Source organism: Abrus precatorius, unplaced genomic scaffold (genome assembly GCF_003935025.1).
Source record: "Abrus precatorius isolate BTA unplaced genomic scaffold, Abrus_2018 Scaffold8, whole genome shotgun sequence".
Taxonomy (NCBI): Eukaryota; Viridiplantae; Streptophyta; class Magnoliopsida; order Fabales; family Fabaceae; genus Abrus; species Abrus precatorius.
The window spans coordinates 3,152,674-3,178,169 of NW_020874428.1; the positions used below are offsets into that span (position 1 = coordinate 3,152,674).

Genomic DNA, 25,496 nt, shown 5'->3' on the forward strand with positions numbered 1-25,496 from the left:
TTAATTTATGTTCATAAAGTTGCATTGAAACACTTAAAAGTAGTAAACTTTTATTAAAATTTATATTTATTATATTTTATAATTTTAATATATTAAATTTATCAATATATATACATAGCCTTAATATAATGAAAAAAAACTGATATTAACAAAATCTTTAATAATATGATGACAATTTTTTTTATATCAAGGATTAAGTTTAAATGTTCTTCATCTCCATTGTGGTGACGTAGCTGATTCTTCATTCCATCTCTACTTTGATTAATTAGTTCCCTTGGTTAGCAAAAGGGTGGGAACATAAACACTTGGGATCAAAATAGGAACCAACTTTTGCCATTGGAACATCTAATTTCTACCTTGATGCTTCATTTTATCTGCTTTATTACGTCAAAATATATTCTGTACCCATTCGCAAAAAGAGTTGAAATGCTCTCTAACTTTGATTCTTCATATTTCATAGGGTCATCACTTTTATTCCTATCTCGTCTCCACTATTATTAGCCAAAAGAATTACAAAGATAAATATAATATTAAACTTAAAATGTTAATTTATTTTTATATTTAATGTTTCTATTTTATTTTATATTTTATTTGTTTATATATATTTCCAAAACCTTAAGTCTGATTTGATTTCATGCAGCATCCAAAACTGTATTCAACATTATAGATCTAGACAAATGAAACTTACAATAGTTCCTCTATTTTGGTTAGCAATTTAATGAACGATTTTTCTAAAATGAATTCAAGAGTATATGTTTGAAGTTAAAATTAATTTTTTTAATTAAAAATAATAATATTTCTTATCTCAAAATCATAAAAATTATTCTATACATATTTTTATAATAGTTCAAAATATTTAATAAAGTATATTTAATTCTTCTGAACACGTACTAAAAAATATATAGTAATTAAATAATCTGTTTAACGAATAAGAGCAGTTTGTTTTAAGGGTTCATGAATTGCTCAAACGTCATTGCCTTTGTTTTGGTTCAAGTTCTCAATCATTGTTAACAGATAATGATTAATAGTAATGTCATATTTGGAGCATAAAAAATTGTGCGTGACCTTATTTATACCCACAATGACACTTAGGATAATGATCTTTAGATGTTTATAACTAAATGTTATGACTCCAGCTTCAGAAGTGGATAGAGCACTGGTGCTGGGTGAGGTTAATTTATACAGATTAGTGATTGATTAGTGTAAAAGCAATCTAATTATATATAATTTCAGAGACATTTGGTGTTAGAATCTTTTGTGGCAAACAGAGAAAAGTGACAGAGACAGATAGAGAGAGTAGTAGTCTGGTCCCCCACTTGCATGGATGTGTGAACTATGACGTATAGTTCCACTAATTAAAAATCCTATTCTTTGATATATGCTTCCTCCTTAGAGTTCTTCTAGATAAGGAAATTGGCACTTCTAGTTCAGGTTAGCTCATATATTTTTAGATGCATAAATAAATACTTGCAGCTGAATAAGAGAGCAATATATGCCAAATCTATAATTGAAGTAGAAAAATTTCGACCCTTTATAAATATATACTGAAATGAGAATAATTACAAGATTGTGATAATATTAAATATGAATTATTAACATTAAAAATTTGATAACGATCACATGACCACTTACAAAAAGTCATGTGTATTATTTTTTTAAAATTTTGACTTTTTAATGTGACCATGGGTTTATTATTTATTTAAGATTACATGAATCCATCCAAGAAATACATCTGAAAGATCATATATTTTGTTTGTGTCCTCTCATCTCCTTAATTCCATTTTAGCAATTGCTATCCGAACTAAGCTTTCTCAAAATCTCGTATGGTCCAGTGTATCACATTTGTTACCTTCTTATTATTCCCCTTCAATATTTCCTTTGCTTCAGTCAGTGTAAGGTTCCCACTTGGAATAAGTGCTTTATAATTTGGCATCTCATGCCCCTGAAGATTGTCGATTCCATATGCATGCTATTTATAAGCTCAGTTGTGTTCATTTTCAAAGCCAACCTATGTTTGATAAATGGTATATATTAGGAACTTCTTTAGGCATCTGGTCAGATGCAACTACATATCAAGTATAGATGCAAATCTTCAACTTAGAAAATGAAAGTTTTTTCATATCTCCTGGCTATACACAATGTTACGTGTAATTAAAGATCTAGGAATACCATTTTGTAAAGTTATGAGCCACATGCTTTCATGCTTTCATGTAGTTAGGATAGGGGCACAAAAGGTGGGTTACGAACCCATGTATCAAAATAATACATGTGTAGATTTTTTTTAAATTATAGATTTAAAGATTAGGTCTTACTTATGCAGACTTTAAAGTACTTTTTCAAATTAATATTAAGAGAGTCTAATATTTAATATAGTAATTTTTCTTTTTTCTTTTTTCTTTTTTCTTTTAGTTTTTTTTGCTTTCCTCTACCAAAAAGCAGCAAATATAGTAAGATGCATTTTATTTTTCCCTAATTTTATTAGCATACCATTAAATATATTCAAATAATACACAATTAGTATATAAGTCAAAGTTTTTACTAATAATTTTTTTAGATAAAAATTATATTAACAAATGTTATCCAATACTTGATAATTTCTTTTAGTAAATGATAATCATTTTAGTGTTTTTTTTTTTTTTATCTTTTATGTATATATACATTTTAAAAATGTGCTCCAAATATAAATTAGGAGACACCTGAAGGTGTCCCTTACTAGTGGTACATGAAATATTTTTCGTAATGAAAAAATGTCTTTTTTTCATATTTACTTTTTCAAAACCTACTTCTATGCTTTTTATTCAGGGTAAATTATACTTACATCTTCTCAGGTTAAATGAAATTTCATCTAATACCCTTGTTTAGGAGAGATTCAAGAAGGTCCAAATCTCACCACCAGCTACCTTCAGTAACCAGTAGCCCAACACCTAAATACAATTGGTGGCCCATTTTGATTTAAACACTTATATGTTTAATGCTCTGTGCATGCATGATCAATTCAAAGGATCATAACCTTGGGGTCATTCATACCACCCTGCTGGACAAGACTCTTCTATAGTTAAATGATGCCACCCTCACCCATTAAGTTACAAATTCTATCACTATACTATTAGTATAAATATTGACTTGAGCATTTGAGACCCTTTATAAGGAACACTGTTATGGTGGGCTCATCAAAGCGATATAAGATCAACCCTTTTTTTAAACCTTACACAATTTTTTTCTTAATTTATCTAACAACATGACACTCTGTACTATCTCGATTACTCAAAACATCCTTGATTTCTTGTGCAATGATATGAATCAAACGGAGGTCAAAGTAATTAAAATAAAAAAGAGTATTGAGAGAATTATTTTAAATCTTAGAAGAATATAGGTAACTTTGTCCTTTATTTATGATAAAACAAGAATTTAAGTATGAAAATAATATATATATATATATATATATATATATATATATATATAAGGAATGTTGTAACGAAAACTTAAGTATGAAAATATCATAGTTAAATTTAATATGTTACTTAGCAGACCTATAGTCGATTTTTTTTTTTTTGTGGAGATGAGATGGTATTAGTCATAAATTAAAATTAAGAGATGAAATTGAATTTTAATTTTTAAAAAATAATTTCGACCCTTTCTTTGAATTCTGTGAAATTCATTCTGATCAGCCCATATTTTTATTGGAGTTATATTATTCATTTAACATTTCTACAATACTTATCACATTTTTTTTTTACCATTTTTCTATGTTACTCATTTCACATTTTTCTCACTCTTCCTTTGTAAACTTAAAAGCAATTATAAAACATATCTTTAAATTTTTATTTAATTTAATAATACAAGTAGATTGAAATAAAACTCTAGTCGATATATTATATTAAATGAAGAATGCTGATTTTTTTCAAATAATTTTGAAATTCAAAATATTTTTATTAGATTATTTGAAGAAACAAAATTCATAGAAATCAACTTAATTTACCTGTATATATAATTTGTGAGTCATAATTCTTAATTAAAATTTAGGATTTTAAATTATTTATAGTTATTTTTAATTTAAAAAATTTACTTTTCTAATTTTATTTAATATAATAAATTTTATTATCAATAATTATAATATACTTATTTTCTAAGTTTATAAAATTTATTCATTTAAAAAATTATAATATAATATACATTTCATTTTTTATTTAAAATTTAATAATACCATGATGTACACGCACTGCAAACTATTGCCTATATTAATGACATATGGCCTTCAGTATCATTTAACAAAACTTATGCTGGAATTCTTTTTCTCTTAGAAGAAGTTAAGTCAAACAAATTTTTGAAAAAGATACTTTTAGAAGCAATTTTTTAATGAAGAAAATATGAAAGAAAAACGTAAAAGAAAATAAGATTAACTTTTTCAAACACAAATTATAGTAATAAGTACTAAGGTCTTTTCTTTTCTATGAGCACCATATCAAAGCATTGAACGTGTGAATCAAACATTGAACGTGTATTCACACGTTCAATTGGTCAAATTTGAAGGAAACAAATCATTTGATAAATGTCAAGTAAGAAAAATCTGTTTTTCTCCCCTCCTTCCTTGTTCTTTCTATGTTTCTTCGTTGCTTGTCAATATATGTGTGCTACGTGAATCTTCCAACACTAAGTCAACCCAAGAACCTCACATATTTCCCCTTATATAATGACATCTCGGGCACTGATTTGACAAAAGTTCAATTTCCTAAAACCAAAAAATGAATGCCATGAAACTTTTTGGTTACTTTTCGATCTTAAATGCCTCTATTTTCACTTGTTTGGCCTTCCAACCAAATGCTACGATCCCTGTAAACGTTGGCATAGTTCTTGATGTTAACTCGTCGATGGGGAAGTTGGGTCTTAGTTGCATCCGCATGGCACTCTCAGACTTGTATGCTTCACAGCGTTATTATAAAACTAGGCTCATTCTCAATGTCAAGGATTCCATGGCAGAGGTGATTGAAGCTGCTTCAGTAGGTAAGGTACAGTTACATTTATGGCTTAGTATTTTAGCACTCCACTCACCAGTGACTCGAGTTACCTCACTGGTTTGAATCTACTTTAACGACTTTAAGTTTTATTAACATCTATCTTTAGGGGTGAATTTAAGCATTTAAAAAATAATAAATTTTTATTATAAAATATTTATTACATTAGAGATACAAAAATGTAATAAATATTGTCTTTTTCAATCAAAGTATATTACTTTTAAATGCTTAAATTAGCTATAAAATTTAGATTATTTTTATATTAGTCTTTAAATTTTTTTTATCATAAATTAATTCTTACCAAAGACTAAAATAGTGACAAAATGAATTTGAATGACTAATTTGGTGGCAAATTAAATCTCTAAATAATTAATTTAGAGATATTTTTTGTTTATCTTTGAAGGATTAATTTGGTTAAAAGTTAAGTTTTTGAATAATTAATTCGACAGTAAAGTTATTAAAAGACTAATAATTTAGAAGTTAATTTTGAAAGATTAACGTAGTGACACAGGAGGCTTATGAATTCATCACAACTCTTAAACTTCAAATCTCGTTTGGTTAATTTAATTAATATTTCGCTTGATTTCATTCATGCAGGTTTGGATTTGATAGAAAATGGGAAGGTCAAAGCCATCATAGGGCCCCAAATTTCGAAGCAGGCCAACATTCTTATTGATGTGGGACTCAAATATCAGGTTCCTATTATATCATTTTCAGCTACCAGCCCTTCTCTAAGTAGCCCTCAAAGACGAAGTCCTTATTTTTTTCGAGTGGCACAGAATGATGCAGCTCAAGTAAAAGCCATCTCAGCAATTGTTCAAGCTTTTGGATGGAAGCAAGTGGTTCCCATATACTCACAAGGCATATATGAGGAGGAACTAATACCTTATATGACTAGAGCATTACTAGAGGCAAATGTATCTACTCCTTATCAAAGTGCAATCTTCCCTTTAGCAACCAACCAACAGATTCTCCAAGAGCTTCATAAATTGAAAATGATGTCCAATAGAATCTTTATTGTGCATGTGTCACTTAAATTGGGTTGTCGTTTGTTCACAATGGCAAGAAACATGGGAATGATGAAGCAAGGCTATGTTTGGATCATGACCACAAGGATGAGTAATCTTTTAACCTTGAAGAATTCTTCAATTATTGATTCAATGCAAGGGGTCTTAGGTGTGAGTAGCTACTTTCCAAAGACAAAAGAGCTTGAAGATTTTGATGCTAGGTGGAAGAAAAAATTTCAACAAGAATATCCTAGCATCGTTGACACTCAAATAAATGTTTTGGGTCTATGGGCCTATGATGCTGCAACAGCACTAGCTATAGCGATTGAGAAAGTTGTGCTCACAAATATGAGATTCCAAAATACAAATGCTTCAAACAATGCAACAAAATTTGGAGATATGAGGCTCTCTCAAATTGGTCCAAAACTTAGGGAAGCGTTACCCACGATCAGATTTCAAGGCCTTGTAGGGGAGTTCAGTTTTGTCAATGGAGAAGTAAATTTATCATCTTTTCAGATAATTAACATCAATGGTGATGGGAAAAGAGTGGTTGGATATTGGACACCACAAAATGCACTACAAAGAAATATGGATTCCACAAGCATGGGTGCTTATTCTATCTCTAAGACCAATCTAGGACCAATTATTTGGCCAGGGGATTCTTCCTCTACCCCTATAGGCTGGGATGAATATGAATTAGCCAACACCAATTATTTGAGGGTAGGAGTTCCCTTTGATCAATATAAAAGGTTCATTGATAAAAAAGGTGACCAATATAATAACACATTTGTTCTTGTGGGTAGCTACAGCATTGATGTTTTCAACTACGTAATAGGGACGTTACCGTACAAGGTTCCTTACGAATTTGTCTATTTTGCCAACTATTATGACCCTTTCCACCCAGGTTTAATCTACGATAACTTGATCAAGCAAACTTATCTTGGGGTAACTTATCTTTCATACTTGAGTATTTTTGAAATATTCAATTCTACTTTTTGTTTGTCAACAGATAAAATCCATTCTATAACCTCATGCCAAAATTGCTTTTCTTCATTCATTCGAAATTTTGTTCTGCAGATATACGCATATATATACACGTATGATTTTCTACTCGGTTAAGATTTTTCATATCGGTTAAAAAATATGAGTAGAATACTCCTTATAGTAAAGCCTCCTTTTATAGGTTAGCTTTTAGAAATGAGTTAAAACTAATTTTTTAATATATAATTTACATGCACTAAAAAATGAGAAAACAATTTGACCAAATAATCCATAAACAATTGCTTTAAATATGAATTGTTGGTATCTGGTTTTGGACAGAAATATGATGTGGTGGTAGGAGATATAATGATCAAGGCTAATTGGTCCATATATGTGGACTTCACATTGCCGTTTACCGAGAGTGGTGCAACTTTTATAGTGCCAACAACAAAACTAAGTAACAAGACAAAGGCTTGGATTTTCTTGAAGCCCTTGACATGGGAACTATGGCTCACAACCGGTTGCTTCTTTGTGTTCATTGGCTTTGTGGTTTGGGTGCTCGAACACCATGCCAATGAAGATTTCAGAGGATCTCCCTCCCATCAAGTCAGCACTAGCTTTTGGTTTTCCTTCTCAACATTAGTTTTTGCACAGAGTAATAATTTCATACTTTCTCTTCTTTCTACTGCCTTCTGTCCTTTTTATATGAACTTTGAATTTTGCTGACCAATGCTCTTAGATCATTAGTTAAGAAACTGTTAGAAAGCTTCTTATAAACAGTATCAAAGGAGCATATTTGTAACTCTTTCATTCTCATTTTATCTAAGGTGTTAAATTTCACAGGGGAGAGGGTCCAGAGCAACTTGGCTAGGTTTGTGGTGATCATATGGATTTTTGTAGTGCTTATACTAACACAGAGTTACACAGCTAATTTGGCCACGTTAATGACAGTTCAACAGCTAAGACCAACTGTGACAGATGTGAGTCAGCTACTACAGAATGGGGACTTTGTAGGATATCGATATGGGTCTTATTATACTTACGAATCTTTAATACAAATGGGCTTTGATAATAGCAAGCTTAAGTTGTATAGTACTGCAGAAGAATGTGATCAACTTCTAACTTTGGGAAGCCCAAATGGAGGCATTAGTGCTGCTTTTGATGAAATCCCATACATAAAGGTTATTCTATCAGGTTACTGCTCCAAATATACCACCATTGGACCAACATACAAAACTGAAGGGCCAGGCTTTGGTTTTGTAAGCCAAACTTCTTATGTGACATTTTTTCGCAATATTTGTCTCACACCCTTAATTTTTTTCACACTATCTTACATTTCACCTTTTATAGTAAAAAAATGAAAGAAAATCAATCCAGTGTGGATTAACTTCCAATAAGTACTTTTGTGAATTAAAATCAACTTATGCTCTTTTATTTATTTTTTAAGCTTCCTTTTTATATAAAATGCATGTTGTGAAGTAATGTAAAATGTCAAGGGTGTAAGAGAGAGATTACTCTTTTCTTCCAATTAATTTGTATATGAATTGCATGCATGCAGGCATTCAGAAGAGGTTCCCCTTTGGTAGCAGATGTTTCAAGAGCTATCTTAAATTTAACACAGAATAATCAAGATACCATGAAAGCAATTGAAGATAGATGGTTCAAGAACGAAACCCATTGTATACAACCCTCTGAAGAGGATAGTTCCTACAAACTTGACCTTGAAAGTTTCCAAGGACTATTTCTCGTTGCGGGTTTGGCTTCATCATTTGCCCTTATAGTACACTATTCTATGATACTTCGTGGCCACAGGAGGGTCTTCATTCAGTTTGATTCAAATGAATCATTTTGCAAAAAAATCTATACCATGTTTAGAATCTACTTTCAAAAAGATGCCAGAATTGTTCCTGATAAAGATATATGGATGCCTGAAGTGAATTACGTAGCCCCACCAAATCCACCAAGGAATTTAGAACCATATGCTTGAAGCATGATACACCCTATTATACCAGGCAAATTTCCTTGATTGTAAATCACTTGATACAAACATGCTCTTTTCCTTTCTACCCCTAACTGCACCTCATGCAATACTCAGGAAGATCCAAATCCTAGTCAAATGATGGATCCTATTAAATAATTGTTTTACATCAATTCTTGGCTCTTGCACACTCATTTTCACTCCTTTAATTTTAATATCATTAGCTAGTTCTACATAATATATACTAGCAGCAAGTAAATATTACCATAAACTTTGAAAGAGATTTCCTAGTGCCTCTTATGGTTTTTCTAGTGCCAATTGCCACCAATACATTCATAACTATTATTAGCAAAGGCTTATGCACCTCTACATTCATAGTCCAATTAGTCCAACTGGCTAAGCTAATAGCTATTTGGCAGAGACTCCTGCACTCTCTTCAAAACTACTTTAACATTTAGAGAGATGGAAAGAATATTGTAGATCTATACAATTTAAGGTAGATACAGATGAAAAGAGCATGATTCACTCGTTGCAAAACTTTCCTAGCCTCTTATTCTTTTATACACAAGTAGAAATTTACATGGATATCACCTCAAGTACTGTTCTAGACACTCTTTCAATTTTTGAAAAGTCACAGGTTTTGACACAAATGAGTCCATACCATGTGCATAACATTCTTCAGCACTCTCTGACAGTGTGTTTGCTGTCATCTGCATCAATATGAGATAATTAGAAAATGATTAGTTTACTGCCAAAGGATGTGTTTATATACAGAAAAGTTCGTTTCAATATTAAGAAAATTTGTAAGCTTTTTGGAGATGACAAATCCAAAGCAACAAGAATTTTGTTAGTACTAGTTTTGAGAACAAACGTGCGAATGGGTTATGGCTCAATTGATTAAGCAAGATGCAACTCAGATGCACAAATGTCAAAGCAAGAAAATCAAGAGCCCCGGAGAAACTATAAGAAAATAGAAATCGTCATGTTCAGCACACCATGCTACATAAAAATGCGGCATGGCATTTTTTTTCTGTAATAGTTGTTTAAGGCTTATTTCGGATAACTTTTTTCACTAGCACTTGTACAGAAGAAAATAAAAAGGCATAATAAATCAAACTTCTTTCACAAGTTAAAATAACTTATACACCTCAACTGTTTTAGAAGTTCTCCCATCTAATTTCTCTAAAAATTAAGGTGTATAACTTGATTTTAACTTATAGGAGAAATTTGATTCATTTAACATTTTTGTTTTTTATCCTTTGTATTTATCAAGAAGTTGACCTAGACTAAGCCTTAATAACTGAATATAGTGCTTGAATTTGTTTGCAGATTTTAATATAGTGACCTATATAAATTACTATATAATAGTTGTTAACATGTTGGAGTTCGTCTTCTAGATTAGATGTAGCCAATCACACACAAGCCGATTTACTCACTGCAATAATGTGGATCCGGCTTTTAGGTTGTATAGAACATTCATGTGAAGCTGGTAAAGATTGTTCAATTCCAGCTTTTCTTGCAGCATCCCAATTGCCTGTTTCCTCATAAGAACGAATCAGCTTCGTTGTTTGAAGACCATTCATAACTGGCATGAAAACATCCTGTAAATTGCAAGCACCAAACAATTATCAGAAACTAAAGTTTCTATTCAGAGCATGACCTCAAAATTATTTACGTCAATAAGCACATTGCTTACAAATTGTTTCAAGGTTATCATCATTCATATCCTAAAGAAGACTTGCCAATTTTTTTTTTCAGAGAAAAAGGCATTGATTTATATAAAGACAATGCATCAACATAAAATTTGAAATTCAATAAATTACCATCAGAATTATGTCGTAAGTATGGCGCTGAACAGCACGTACAGCTTCCACTCCATTATGCACAACATCCATGCTATAACCTAACCTTTTCATCATTGACTGTGTCACCATGACATTGATCTTGTTATCTTCAACAAGAAGAATCTTAGGCTTTAATGTGCATTTGGTTACTTCTGATGATGTGTTACTGCTGCTAACTACACTTTGGGAGGTTATATCTGTCTTCACTTGTCCCTGACATGTTGTTTGAGGCTCACTTGGCATTGTTCCTAGAGTTATTGCCTCCTTAAGTTGAGAAGATTCTGCACTACCATTCCGTAACTGAGCACACGCCTTATCTTGATTCTGTTTGTTTCTATTAACTAAATTTTCATGCTTTGTTTCTGGGCTGTGACTTGATGAACTTGTTGATTCAGACATCTCTGGAGGATCAACAACAACTGAAGAAGCATCCTCAACTGCACTAGTCCCTTTTGATCTTATGTCGCTAGTGGGAAATGAGTAAGAATTCTCCGGAAACCCATTAAACTTATTTGAGCTTCTGAAACCTGGTAATATATTTTGGGGCCTGGTAGGTCCATTAGAAGAGAAGAGAGAGCCCAAAGTGCGTGGTTGGAATTGGAAGAAACCCTCTGTTGCATCATCATCATCATCATCATCATCATCATCATTATTTTCCACATCTGAGAGTTCATCTGGGTCATCAGAATTTTCACAAGTGGTCGAAACCTTGTATGGAAGTATGAATGTAAAGGTAGAACCACAATGTTCTTTGCTAGACACAGTTAAACGACCCCCCATTAACTCAACCTGTTTCAAGTGCAAGAAACGTTTACAAGGTGTAACATGTAGTTAGTATCATAAAGAAAATCTTGCTAAAGTTGGTCCATAGAAATGACGAAGATACCTATACAATGCGAAATAGCATCTTTTTTTTCTCTTTAAGACAAAAATCAATTCTTTTAGGCCAAGTTATGGAAAAAAAAAATGAGGTCTCAGAAATCCTTAAATGAAAATTTAGTAACATCGTCATTCAAATAACATATGATTGTCTATGTTATTTTTTATCTAAGAATTTCTACTTCTGCCAAAATAAGAGGGGGAATAAAAAGCTTACCAATTGTTTGCATATTGCTAGTCCTAGCCCCGTGCCCCCATACTTTCGAGCATGGTCTGCACTTACTTGCATGTACCTTTTAAATAAAGTAGGTATAGCCTTTTCTGTCACATTGCAACATGTAAAAAGTTAAGTTCTTTTCAAATTTTTATGAATACAAAATAGAATTAATCCTATCTATAACCAAATGAAGGATAGAAATCATATTTCAGGAATTTATATAGTTGTCATCACATACCTGGTATTCCAATTCCTGTGTCATACACATCACAACGTATCCACACTGTTGTTTCAGTTGAATGAGTTTGCTCCTCAGTATCTCCATTCATTGAGCATTCACTTTTAACTGAAGATCTACATTCATCATTTAATTCATGATTTTGGCTGAGATGGTCATTGTGTTTCTGACCATCGTGACATTTTTTATCACTACCACTTCGAGGTGTTGATACATGTTTTTCTTCTTTCACCCCATTTTCTGAAATAGTTGATCCATCTGTAATCATCTTTTGACTTCCTTCTTCTGCTTTGGCAAAAGGTGGCTCTGAAACAACATAAAGGTTTATACCAACTTTGCCTTCATGTGTAAACTTGACTGCATTGCTGCAAAATATTAGAAATAATAAATGTAAAGCAAAAGATAATCAGAAATAAATTCTTTTGTAGTAATAAAATTTTTGGTTGTCAATATACTTTCAACAATGAATAGTCTATGAATTTACAACCAAACACTTCAAATGTTTCCATTTCGTAGACTATATTGGGAACGTTTGGAAGAGCTTTTGAAAAGCTCTTTTGACTTCCATGAGCTTGTTTTAATTTATTTTTAATAAACTTCCCGGTGTATTTTATTAAAATAAGCTCTTTGTAACTTTTCTAATAAACTTAATGATCAAATTTATGCCATAAGCCCTTATATGATATGAGCTTATTGAACAACCACTTCATTAAGATGTCTATCCAAGCATACCCTCAATCACATAAAGCTTAATACCTGACTAAATTTGTGAGAATCTGTCGAATCCTTAAAACATCTCCAATGACCTGCAATGTTGCATGGAGAAATTTAGTGTAAATTTCATAGCTATCAGGTGAAAATATGTCATTGCATTCGAAATTCAGGTCAGGACCCGAGTCCTGCATAATGCTTTTGCATTTATCAGTCAACTACTTCAATAGCACTTGGGATTTATGAAAATAATCATTATCTGTTGAGGTACATCATAGAAGTTGTCCCGAATTTATGCATAATAACAATGCCGAACCTTTGATATCAAAGCATGGAATTGTTACTTAAGTTCTCACCTCAACAGGTATATCATCTGCCACATTTCCTTCCAAGGTTAACATTTTCTGCAATGATGCTGCAGCTGTCTGGAGGACATGCTTTACCACCTCTCTCGGCCGGAATTTGGTAGCTTCCAATTTCATAACTCCTATAGAAAACACAGGTTTATGGGGACGGGAATAAATTTAAATGATCAGAAAATTAGAACCCATTTTGTCTTCACTATACATAGCTAACTTCCATGTTCCTCTCTGTGTGATTAAAATTCGTCTTTGAATAACTGTTATAAGTTTGGATATCACTGATAATAAGCAATGGTAGAAGACAAATTTCTAACCTGACTCAACCTTGGAAAGATCAAGTATGTCATTTATAAGTTGAAGAACCAAATCTCCTGAAGATATCATGACATTCAAGAGCTGTCTTTGCTCCCGGTCAAGTTTAGTGGTGGAAAGAATGTCAGCCATGCTAACAACCCCAGAAAGTGGAGATCTTATCTCATGAGACATTGTTGCCAGCATTTGTTTTGCTCTCATTGTCTCCTCTATTGAAAGGGAAGGGGAGAAGAATAAGTTTCTTGCTGCCAAAGTAACAAAAGTATAACTCAAAAATTAAAGATAAGGGTAAGTGATTAAACCTGTAATGTGAATGGTTTTATTAAGTTCTGTTTCCTTGGCTTTCTGAACTGCAATCTCTTCCCTAAGCTTTGCCATTCTTTCTCTTTTTCTTACCTGCAGTTTGTAAAAATATATAAATTTCACCAGTGCAAACACAAGATTGGAAGTGACACTTGAAAGTAAATAACAGACATATACCTGATCGGTTATTTCCATTCCCATATAATTTATTCCAATTGTCTCTCCTGCCTTGCTAAAGACAGGTTCTACATATATCAAAAATGTCTTTGACCCAAATAACTCTGTCTCAAAAGTGATTTCCCTTTTTGCAGGCAACCCTTTCTCCATTACTTCCCTCTTAAAATCTTGAGATTCCTTAACACCAGATCCTGAGAAAATTTCAACATCCGTTTTTCCTATGATGTCCTGAAAAAGATGAGTTTTAAGAATCAAGATATTCAGTGTACTTATAACACGTTCGGTTCTATTTCTCTAAAATAAGTGATTAAATTAAGCTACTTTGCAAAATAAGTAAAATAGCTCATGAAGAGGCAAAAAAAGTTTTATTTGAAGAAGATTCTTCTGAAATGTGTGTAGCTTTTGATTTAAAAGAAAATATTTACAATGTAACTTGATCATATGACCTTGCAATAAGAGCTTCGACAGCAATCATTACCTCCTCTTGTAAACTCGGGAAATGATTGTAGATAAAGCGATAGCGCAACTCTTTGTCCTGGAAGAAAAATATCAGAGTCGGCACTTTGTAGATTGAAAGACCCCTTACAATGACAAACATTCATTTAACATTCATAGTGGTGAACCAGTAAAACTACAATAACGGAGGTATAGTGCAAGTACTGTGCATAATACGGGCCATGTGTTGGAAGGAAACAGTGTCATGTAATTCCTAACTGATGTAGAGTTTAATCAATTTGGTGACAAGTTCTTATATTTATGTTGCATGTCTCATCAATTTGGTGACGTGTTCCTGTTTATATGTTTCACGTGTTAATTCACCACCACCTGATCCTGCAGCACAACACAAAGTTCACTTATTCTAGCCTATTAAAAAGACATTTTCAGGCATTGTTGTGTCCCCTGCACCTAGGCAATACGGCAGCATAAAACAAAGGTTAGTTAAATCCAGTGCCTGAGCCTTCCTTCCATCTTAGGCAATAGAAAAAATAACTATTCTCTAAATGCATTAATTGCTTTCATACATATTTCAACATGTCAACCATCATGATGTAAATAAAAGAAGGAAATATATTTACAAGAATATAAGCTCAGAAATATGTCACTGATGCTTGCAAGGTCATAACTCTTTTAGTACTTAGCCTAAGGAAAAGCTAATCTCTTTTTTTTTTTGTGTGTGTATGCGTGGATCAAGATATTTTCCATACTCACAGCCAGAGATCAAACCCATGTCAACGTACTTAAGGGACACAACTATTTACTAGTTGTGCTGGACTTTGTTGGTTAAGGAAAAAACGAATCTAGTTTAGATAAATTGTACCTTATGCAAGATTTTTCTATATAAGTAGGGTCATATCTGGTCATATGGATATAAACTCAATACTCACAGCAATATACCTGATGGCCAATAACAACAGGTGCATTTTGGAGTATAAAATGTAAGAAATTATCTGCTCTCTTCAGAATCTGTGTGAGTTCTTCCACAGGTGACGACTGCCTTTCAAGATTCTTTACACTTTCTTGCAACTTGTCCATTAGTGTCTGCTCTCTCTGCATGCTTCCCTCCAATTGTCTTTCCAATTGAAGCGCCCGCTGTTTCCAATACACAGCAGTGTCATACTCAGCATCAACTTCAATCCTCTTGTTTTGAACAACCACATTAGTTTTCCTGAGTGGCACTGGCACATCTTGCCATGTGTAGTAAACTTCATCCAATATAGAAACTGGCCGTTTGTCGCCGCCATAATTTTCTTCCTCGAATCGATTGTCCTTAAGTATCTCTAACTTTCTTAGCTCAACTTCATGCCTTTGCTTGCTAAGGTTGTCAAGTTCCTCTCTGAGAAGGCGCACGGCATTAGCCTGCTTATACTCCCAGTGTTTCATGAGAAATGCTAACTGAGAAGACCCTTTATCTGTATAATTGGTAAGCTCCATGAGGCGCTGAAAATCAGCTATAGTTGGCTCCTCTATGATTGTGACTTCCTCTAACATGTCTTGGTCCCTTCCAGGCTTTTCTATATTGAACTGTTTTCCAACATCAGTTCCAATATCTTCAGGCCACATTGAAGAGAGGACTTCAACTTCAACGTCCATGTCCTCAATACAATCACTCTCCATTTCACAAACCATTGAAAGCAAACTGATAACATCCAATTTTCCTTTCTATAACATTTAACTTGTGATTTCAGTTAGCTCATCCTTCAATCCCATAAGAGCACCTTCATCTTAAGAGTAATAGTCCAAGTTTAACTACTCTTGCCTTTATATTTAAGCCAAAGCACTTGTGCCAGCTGCAATCTGTGAGGCCAAGATGAGTCTCTCGTAAGTTTGGAATTGAAGTTCTAAATTGGAACAGATATATAATAATAGAACAAAGTTACCACGAAAGAAAGGTTGGATTGAAATAAAAGAAATATATATTAAAAGAAAATAGAACAAAAAAGTAGTACAGTGAAAGTAACCAAGATCAGGAACTTTAACCGACCAACAAAATAAGAATAAGGAAAAAGTTAAAAGAGAAAAAACAGAATGGCCACTGATTAGATGTTATTATGTCATTCTAAGGAATGGAAATGTGGAATGTGACAAAACCATGACTGTTGAAGAAATCACAGCTGGTATCAAGCCCTGAAGAGATCACAACTAAACAGAAATTGAAGAAACTGCGCACTGGTGACTAAAACCATTTTAAAAAATTTAGTGAAACATTTTGAAACAGAAATTGAACAACCCCTGACACTGCACATTCAGAATATTAATAACAAGAAAAGAAGTGAAAAAAGAACACCTGGAAACTTTTAGAGCTCAAGTACACAAAATAAAATAAATTTCAGACTTCAGCAAACACTTGCAAATTGCAAAACAAAACTAACACACATTTTCACAACTAAAAGATGATTAGATGAATGATCCGATTGCAAACAATGAAATCAAGATCCATCATCAACAACAAGCCCACCAAAAAAGAAAGTGAAAAAGAAAAACACTCAGAAGAAACTAACCTCAAACCAAACACAAATACACATTAAAAGAAACCAACCTTATATACGAGTGTAAGTCATGTCATAAGAATGAATTGTTGTTGAATTTAAGAGCTCCAAACTTTCTGGATTGATAGAATTAAAGTCAGTCACCAAAAAATAAAAAAGACCGGAGAAAGATGAAGAATTGAAGCTGACAATGTGCAAAAGTCTTTCCCTGTAGATCTGAGGAATCTCTTCAACTGTGGAGTCAAAAGCATTCAATGATGCAGCTGAAACATGTAGCTAATCACTTGAGAGGAGAGAGAAAGAGCAGAAGAGAGAGGATAGCATGTGATTGTAAACTTGTAAGGGTAAAGGCAAAAACTTTTAAAAAACCAAAAACTAATAGAACAGAAACCCAAGCAGCCATGTGCATTTGGAGGTCAAATATGATAGAGAAATGTTCTTGCCCATTATTTTTTTCCTTTCTTATTTTAGTTGTCTTTCATGTGTCATATTATGAGGCAACAACGTTAACTTCACTGTTCAGTTCAGTTTTCTCTTTCCTCTGCAAAACCTCATGTTATTGTTGGCTACAGTGCATTAAGCCAAAGTCATAGGTACCTGTCACCATGCAACTATTTTTTTACTTACGTTTATTACTCAGCTGCACAGTTCACATCTTATTTGAAATTTACTAATGATCAACCAATCATGAATGTTATAACTGTTTAAATTAATAAAAATGTTTGCATAATTTTCAACTTTTTTCAATGTTTTTATTATTAAATGAATTTTTATACTGAATACGGTGAACAATTTCACCATGTTTCAGTTGTCCACACGTGATAATTTATCTAATAATAGAGACAATAAGAAACATAAAAAAAATTATGGTATCAATAAATATACTTTAAGCTTAAATATGTTTTTAATATCTATATTTTATTTTAATTTCTATTAACGATTTTATTTTATTTTGATTTTTACAATTTTTTGATTTTGTAAAATCACTATCAGTAACGTGATTCATTAAGAGGTTGGTATATTTAAATTTTAAGTTGGAATATGTAAACAAAAAATTCAAAAAAAATATAACAATTAAAATAAAAAAATAAAAAAATATACTTGAACTTATTTTTTATTCGATTACTCTTGCTCTAGAAAAAAACATTAAATTCAACCAATCATGCAATATAGAGAGAGAAAATATATTTGTTTTTATGGGGCGATGAGATTTTTAAATCCCATTGATGTTCCCCGCCATTTGCAAGGTGACGTGGGAGGTGGTGGCGCGGCGCGTGCAATGACGCGCCAAGGGAGAATGTGGGTTTTACCGAAGCAACCCACATGATAGATCTAAACTCAACTAAGCTTAATGTTTAATTTACTATTTTACTTTGCAATGAGATGAGATGAGATGAGATGCATGTATTCAGACCCAAAAGAAGCAACCTACGGGGCGGTTGCACAGATTCTTATTTCTTAATATTATAAATAAGATTATCTCTGATCGCATTTTCTTAATCTTACATTAATTTAATTCACCAGTTAACGTACTACGTTTGTTTGGTAATGTTATTTTACAATGCCCTACATGTGTTCCTTCATAAGCTGTTTCCGCTGGTTAAACAAACAATGTGCATGTCAATGGTTGCTTCAAGGTTTATCAACCCGTGAAGGAGAAGCAACCAAAAACTATTAGTAATTAGTTTTGACTTTTAAGCATGTTTTCAGTAAATTTAATTTCAAGTAATACCATACATTGTCATGTAAATTTTGTTTACATGTTACAATGTAAACAAAATTATATGCTACTTTAACTTTATCTAATTGAAATCATCAAGAAATAAGAGTAAACTGCAATAATTTTGTTTGTAGCATCATCCAAACCTATTTTTGCTTTCTGTCTGAGATAAAATGTACTAAACAAAAGCTATATATGGTTTAATAAGTACAATTGATATGAGTGTAGATATCATTTAACACATCATTCTAATTTTATTTTATTCAGAAATGCTGCGTATGTTTGAGTACTACTCAAAACAAAAGTTTCAAGAATTAAAACAATATTGTCCACTTTCTAATCATGCAGTGTGTTGGAGGATATATAGGGTGGTTGTTTTTATTGCAAACAAAGCTTTCTTGGGATATTTTTTTAATGGGTTCCGAAAAACAAGAGTAAATTAACCAGAGAGAAATAAAGAAATCGGAAATATTAAATGAAGTGCTTTTGAAAATAATAATAATAATAATAATAATAATAGTTGGAGAGACATGGGTGTGTTATAAATTGGTGTAGGTTATAGAAAACACTAATACACATTATGGTATTTGTTTATGCATATGAACAACTAAGCCATATTCTCCTCTGTTGTGTCTGCTTCTTGAACCCTGTCAAATTAGCCATTCCCATGTGACAGTCGGCTAATTTGCCTTCGAACCACATCAATTCAACTACTGCCATGTGGCACGCTGACTTTAGTGACACATGGCATCAATATATATATTTTTTGGCAACTACATGACATTATTATATGGTTTGTGTAGTTATGTGTGTTCTTTCTTTAGTTTCCATCTTTGAATATTAAATTTGAAATGCCAGTTAACATTCGATCATCCCTTCTGTATTGAATGATTAATATCCACAAGCCAAGTTGCAATGCTCTTTTTTGTATAAAGGAAAAATACATGACATGTATACCATTAGATATGGTTTCGTATTAAAATTCAATTGAGAGAAAGACCAAGTGTCAGGTTATATGGACAAAGATTTATCAATTTATGGCACTGCATGGCTATCTAATTATATCTTCTATTGTAACCAATATGAGGTATTTTACAGAATTTTTAAGAAAAAAAAAAGTATTTTGTACTAACCTTTACATTTTTAAAATTATATTTTTATTAAGAATTAGTAATCTACATTTTATTTATCAACATATTGTTTTAAAACCATAAATCTATCCTTTTTTTTTTATCGATTATCTTATTAGTATATCCATCTAAGCTAATTAAACGTAAAGACAAGAGTCAAATAAGATTAATTTGTTGCTAATGTTAATGGAAATAATCATAAACAAATTGCTCTGTTTATTTAATAATTTGAAAGGTTTATTAAAGATGAAGAAAATATTATAAAATTAATTTAAAAATTATAAGTCATTATAAGTATTAGAGTATGATGGGATTTTTATTTATTTTCCTTATCACCTAATTGATTATATACAAAAAATTTATTTCTCGAGTTACTTTCTTTATATTTATTCCAAATTCAAATTACTATTTATATAAATAATTAAAATTCTTTATTAATTGATTTCTTCTTCACGTAGAAAGATAGATATAAGATTTATAAATTAATTAGTAAAGATTGTTTCCTATATAATAAAAAAAATCCCATGGATCATTCTTTTCAACCTAAAAGACAGATGTTTTACAATATGGTAGGACCTATACAAAGCTTCTCTGTAAGGTTAAGTGGTATAAAATAAGAAACAAATTTTAAGTCATAATAAAGTTGTCGAGAAAGTTAAGAAAGAACATAAGTTGAATTAAAAAAATTGTTTCCATAATTTAACTCCCTTCTATGCTCTCCTCATCTTTTCTTATAAATTATTTATTTTTTTCTTTTTTTTTATCCATTTCAAATTTAGATTACAAACAAACTCTTCAAAAGGATAATTTAAGGAATTTTAGAATAAAAAAGCACTCGTGTGACTGAAGTTAATGAAAGAAAAACTATTTTTTCTAGAATAAACATTCACTTTAGTTTTTAAAATATACAATCTCATTTAAATTAATTTTTAAAATTTTAAATTTTAGTTTTTGAAATTAACAATCGTCAGTCACATTAATTTTATTATTAAGAAACGTTAAAATTGAATAACAGAGTGATTATTTATCATGTTAAATGCATGTAACAGTTCATCTAAATACAAAACACCATTGTTTCAGAATATTTAAAAAATAGGTTATTTTCATCCTTAACTTTTGAAATTTTTGGACAATAAGGTCTCTATCCCATCTTTTGCTTCACCTTCTTTGATGAAACTCTAATTTGTCTCAGGTTTTTCCACCCAAATTATCAAATTTAAGCCTTGAACTGAGAGGTCTCGACAAAGATCTAAAACAAATTGGATGAGGAAGAAGGCACGATAGTGATCGATTTTGTTGAAGCGAGAGAAGGTTTTGGCATGATGGCACCGGAGGTGTTGAGAGGACAATAGGGTCTAAAGAAGTGTGACATGTAGAGTGGGTTGGTGAAAATGTTAGATTTAAAGGTGATTTAGGTGGGTGTGAGGGTAGGGAGATAGAGGAGGTTGAAGGATGATGCTTAGGTTAGTAGGAATTTGAACTTGTTGAGTTATATATGAGAGAGAAAAGATAAGATTTTGTATTGAATGAAAGGGAGAACTATGAAGAGAAAAGGGAAGAGTAAAACTATTACGGTGACGCAGATGTCATAGAAGAAGGGAACTCCATTGCAGCGATGGCCAAAAGAAGAAAAAAAAGAAAGCGAATAAAAAAAAAAACAAGACAGATACCTTATTGCCTAAAAATTTCAAAAGTTAAAGACAAAAATTACCTATCTTTTAAATATTCTAAAGCAGCACTGTTTGTGTCCAAAATGATTCTATGTGTAATGTGTTGACGTTACAAATCATTACTCTATTACTTAATATTAATGTATTTTAACGACAAGATGATGACAATTGTTAACTTTAGAAACTAAAATTTTAAATTTTAAGAACTAACTTTAGTCAAATTACATATTTCAAGGTCTAAAGTGAAAAAAAAAAAAATTCTACTTTTACATGCTAAATAAGTTGATAAAATTGATTAACAAATGAAAAGTTAATTACAAAAATTTAATCATATCAACATAATAAAAATAGTTTTCGTCTACAAAAAGTGACATCAATTATTAGTTTCAACAACATCCCGATATAAGAGATGAAATTTATATATTGTATAAGTGTTTCTCTTATTTTATAGCAAAGGTGAATTTTTATTTTTTATTTTTTTGCTGTTTAAAAAAGAAAAAAAACGGTGCATTGTCTTATTTCGAAAAAGTGTTTTTTTTTCTTCTTATATTTATAGAGATTGTACCTTCTTTTATTTAGTAGAATTTTTCCTACTCTTAAATGTGATTGATTTTCCTTTTACCAATTTAGAGCTTTTTCACGTAAAATTTTTCCTACTCTATTTCTAACTGCATGATATTATTTTTGTGACTTTGGTAGTCAGATTATTATCAATGCCAATAATTATTGTTTACTATTCAAGTTATGATTCATATTATTCATAATCACTGTTTATATGTATAGTTGTATACTTTTATAGTCATTATTAATATATAATAAAGTTATTCTATAGTGTGATAATACTTGACAATATTATTGATCACGTTACAAAATTATTCTTAATAAAATTGTGTAAATCAAATTAGTTATAGATGGTACTAAAATCATTGAAGCAAAATTTGAGATTAAACACAGTAGGAGTATTCCAATTTCTCCTACAAAAATTAAAAATAAATGCAATTTTGACAAAAGACAATCAAGAAAATTGAAGGTAAAATTGTAAATAAAGCTAAAAATAAGTGAAAGAGATAGAGGATAAAGATATTATCATTTTGCATTTAGCATTAACAAATTCAATCTTTTTAGAAAGAAAGGACTAAAGAAATTTGAGATGAACATATAAAATTATACAAAATAAAATACTTATCTTTTTTTTTTTTTTTTGCTATTCAATGAGACTAAAAAGCCCAACAAACAAAAAAATAAACTATAACAATCTAGGAGTACAAACACCTAACGAATCTAAACTTAGAAAAGATTAAAAAGGAGGAGGACTCTTAACAAAATAGGAGGCATTCTCAGAAAAATTTAGATCAAATTTGACCAAAATATCAACACATCTATTTCCTTCTCTAAGAATGTGCCTGAACCTAACAAAATGTTAAGAGCATCAATCAGATAGAATGATGAATGATTACCACTTTGAATATTTAACACAAGGTTAAGAGTTTCTTTGGAGTCAGTTTCTATCCAAATAACAGAAATATTATTATGAACAACTAATTGCCAAAAAATATGTTCCGTAACTTAGCATCTAGAGGAAAGCACAATACAATGTCCCTGTAAAATCTAGCTATAACATGGCCTTAGCAGTTTCTGATTAAACCACCACAGTCAGCACTTCCATGAACCTGAGAGACAGCTCCATCTACGTTAAGCTTCATGTGGTTCAAAGGGGTAGGATACCATCTCTAAAGACTTTGAACTCCCAGACAATTCTGTTCTATAATAGAATTGATCTTGAAACAACAATTTAAATAATCAACTTCATAGCAAATTTTACGATATAAGGACATAGGAGATATAGATGAAAACTGAAAAATGACATTATTTCTCTCCTTCCAAATTAGCCAGATAGCCACCCCAAACAGCCTATTCCAACAAGGAAAGCTATTAAACTTCGATTTAGATAAATTTATAAGCAACCATTTAGATAGACCAAGCTAAAAAAAGAGGCCCAATTTTCAGGTAAAATAAGATATTCCCAGATTTCTTTGGCAAACCAACAGTCTCTAAGTATGTGAATAATGTTCTCAGTGGCTGTATTGCACCTAGGACAAAGAGGTGAACTATCTATGCCTCTCTTATATCTTTCTTCATTTGTCAAAAGTCTACATGAACTACCTTCCATAAAAATAAGGTAACTCTAGGAGGTCCATCCCACTTCCAAACTGCTTTAAAAATATTATTACTAAAGTCACATTGCTGATCAATAATATTAAACAAGTTATAAGCAGTTTTAATAAAAAATAATTCATTACTAGAAAGATTCTAGAAAACAAGGTCTTCACCTCTGCTCATATCAGGCAGTTGGACTTGAGCAATAGAGTCACATATGGGAATAGGGAGAATCTGTCTAATCCTAGCCCAATTCCACTTTCCCTAGTTGGTGAAAAAAATCTCAGGCATATCTAATTGTTCTTCTGAAATAAGGCTCAAAGCATACTAAGCCAAATTTTGGACATGGAGAATCCAATTATCCCTCCAGAATTTAGTTGTCCAACCATTTCCAATGACCCAACCCCAACCCCTAAGAAAAAGAATCCCAAACAGAACATATATTCTTCCAAAGATGAGAGGTTCTCATGTTATTTCCTAGGTTAGGGTTCTTACCAAGGCAAAAATTATACTTATGATATATGACTTAAGCCATAGCTCACTAGGAGATTTAATCAATCTCCAAAATAATTTTATCATATATGTCTTATTAAGCAGGGAGAGATCCCTAAAACCTAGGCCTCTATTATTCTTATGTTTAAAGATTTTATTCCAATTGATTAGGTGATATTTTCTCTTGCCTAAAGAGCCTCAAATGAACTTTTTACATGTATTGTTTATTTCTTTACAAACAGAACTAGGAATGACCCTAGATTGCATAATATAAGCAAGAATGGACAAGAGGCATAACTGGGCCAGTGTGACCCTTCCAGCTAAGGAAAGGGTATTCATCTTCCACAGGGAAAGTTTTTTGCGAATTTTATCAATAATGGGAGCAAAATCTTTTCTGCCAGGAGTTTGGTTTCTAATGGGATGCCTAAGTAAGTCCCAAATTCATTAGACCTTTTAATTCCTAAATGATTACTAATATCCTGAGCAAGGACAGGGTCTATATTTTTGGAAAAAAAAAATAAAGAAGATTTTTCTTTACTAATTGAAAGACCTAAAGCCAAACAAAATTCAGAAAGGACACCATAGATAATGTTAGCTTGATGCAGATCAGCCTTAACTACTAAAATAATATCATCTGCAAAAAATAAATGAGAAATTTTACGTCCGAGATTACTAAAAGAAAAAGGAATCCAATCATGATCAAAGATCCTATCATGGATTAGTGTGTAAGTCTCTCTAAACATAAAACAAAAATATAAGGGGAAATGGAATCCCCTTACTTAATACCTCTGCCTGGGCTAAAAGGCTGGATTTGACTATTATTCCAGTTAACAGACATAGACACTGAAGATATACATTGATAAATTAGATTAACTAAATTAGTTCTAAAACCAATTTTTTGAAGGGTATTCCTAATGAACTCTCATCTAAGCTTATCATACGCCTTTTCAAGGTCTATTTTAAATATCATATAATCGCTTCTGCCTTTTAATTTGTTAAAGGAATGTAAGAGTTGTTGAAGGATGAGAGCATTATCAATGCCCTATCTCCCTGGAACAAAACTAGTTTAGTTGGCAGACACTAGGTGGGGCAGGGACTCCCTAATCCTATTAGCCAACAACTTATTAATAATCTTATAGCTCACATTACATAAAGAAATAGGTCTGAAATTCTTAATGTGTTCAGGATTTTTATTTTTAGGGATTAAAGTAATAGAAGTTCCATTTACAGCAACTATATTGTTAGGATTACTAAAAATATCCAAGACAAAATTAAAGATGAAATGTGCTAGTATATTCCACTAACTTTTAAAAAAAGTA

The 25,496-nt window shown here is 31.5% G+C and overlaps 1 protein-coding gene and 1 pseudogene across 1 annotated transcript; one reads left to right on the forward strand and one right to left on the reverse strand.

The window, feature by feature from the left end:
• Window positions 1-4,868: 4,868 nt before the first annotated feature.
• Window positions 4,869-8,987, forward strand: LOC113848255 (glutamate receptor 2.8-like). Its single transcript, XM_027477697.1, has 5 exons — window positions 4,869-5,001; window positions 5,610-6,964; window positions 7,340-7,655; window positions 7,844-8,259; window positions 8,559-8,987. Exons 1-5 carry the CDS (start codon window positions 4,869-4,871, stop codon window positions 8,985-8,987), a joined length of 2,649 nt encoding a protein of 882 aa, XP_027333498.1.
• A 578-nt stretch (window positions 8,988-9,565) lies between these two features.
• Window positions 9,566-16,148, reverse strand: LOC113848259 (annotated as a pseudogene).
• Between the last annotated feature and the right edge of the window lie 9,348 nt (window positions 16,149-25,496).

Excerpts from the sequence above, each read along its gene's own strand:
- LOC113848255 (XM_027477697.1), top strand. The coding sequence starts at position 4,869 with ATGGGGAAGTTGGGTCTTAGTTGCATCCGCATGGCACTCTCAGACTTG. Across the intron at positions 7,656-7,843 it reads AACATTAGTTTTTGCACAGA|GGGAGAGGGTCCAGAGCAAC; the intron begins GTAATAATTTCA and ends TAAATTTCACAG. Across the intron at positions 8,260-8,558 it reads AAGGGCCAGGCTTTGGTTTT|GCATTCAGAAGAGGTTCCCC; the intron begins GTAAGCCAAACT and ends GCATGCATGCAG.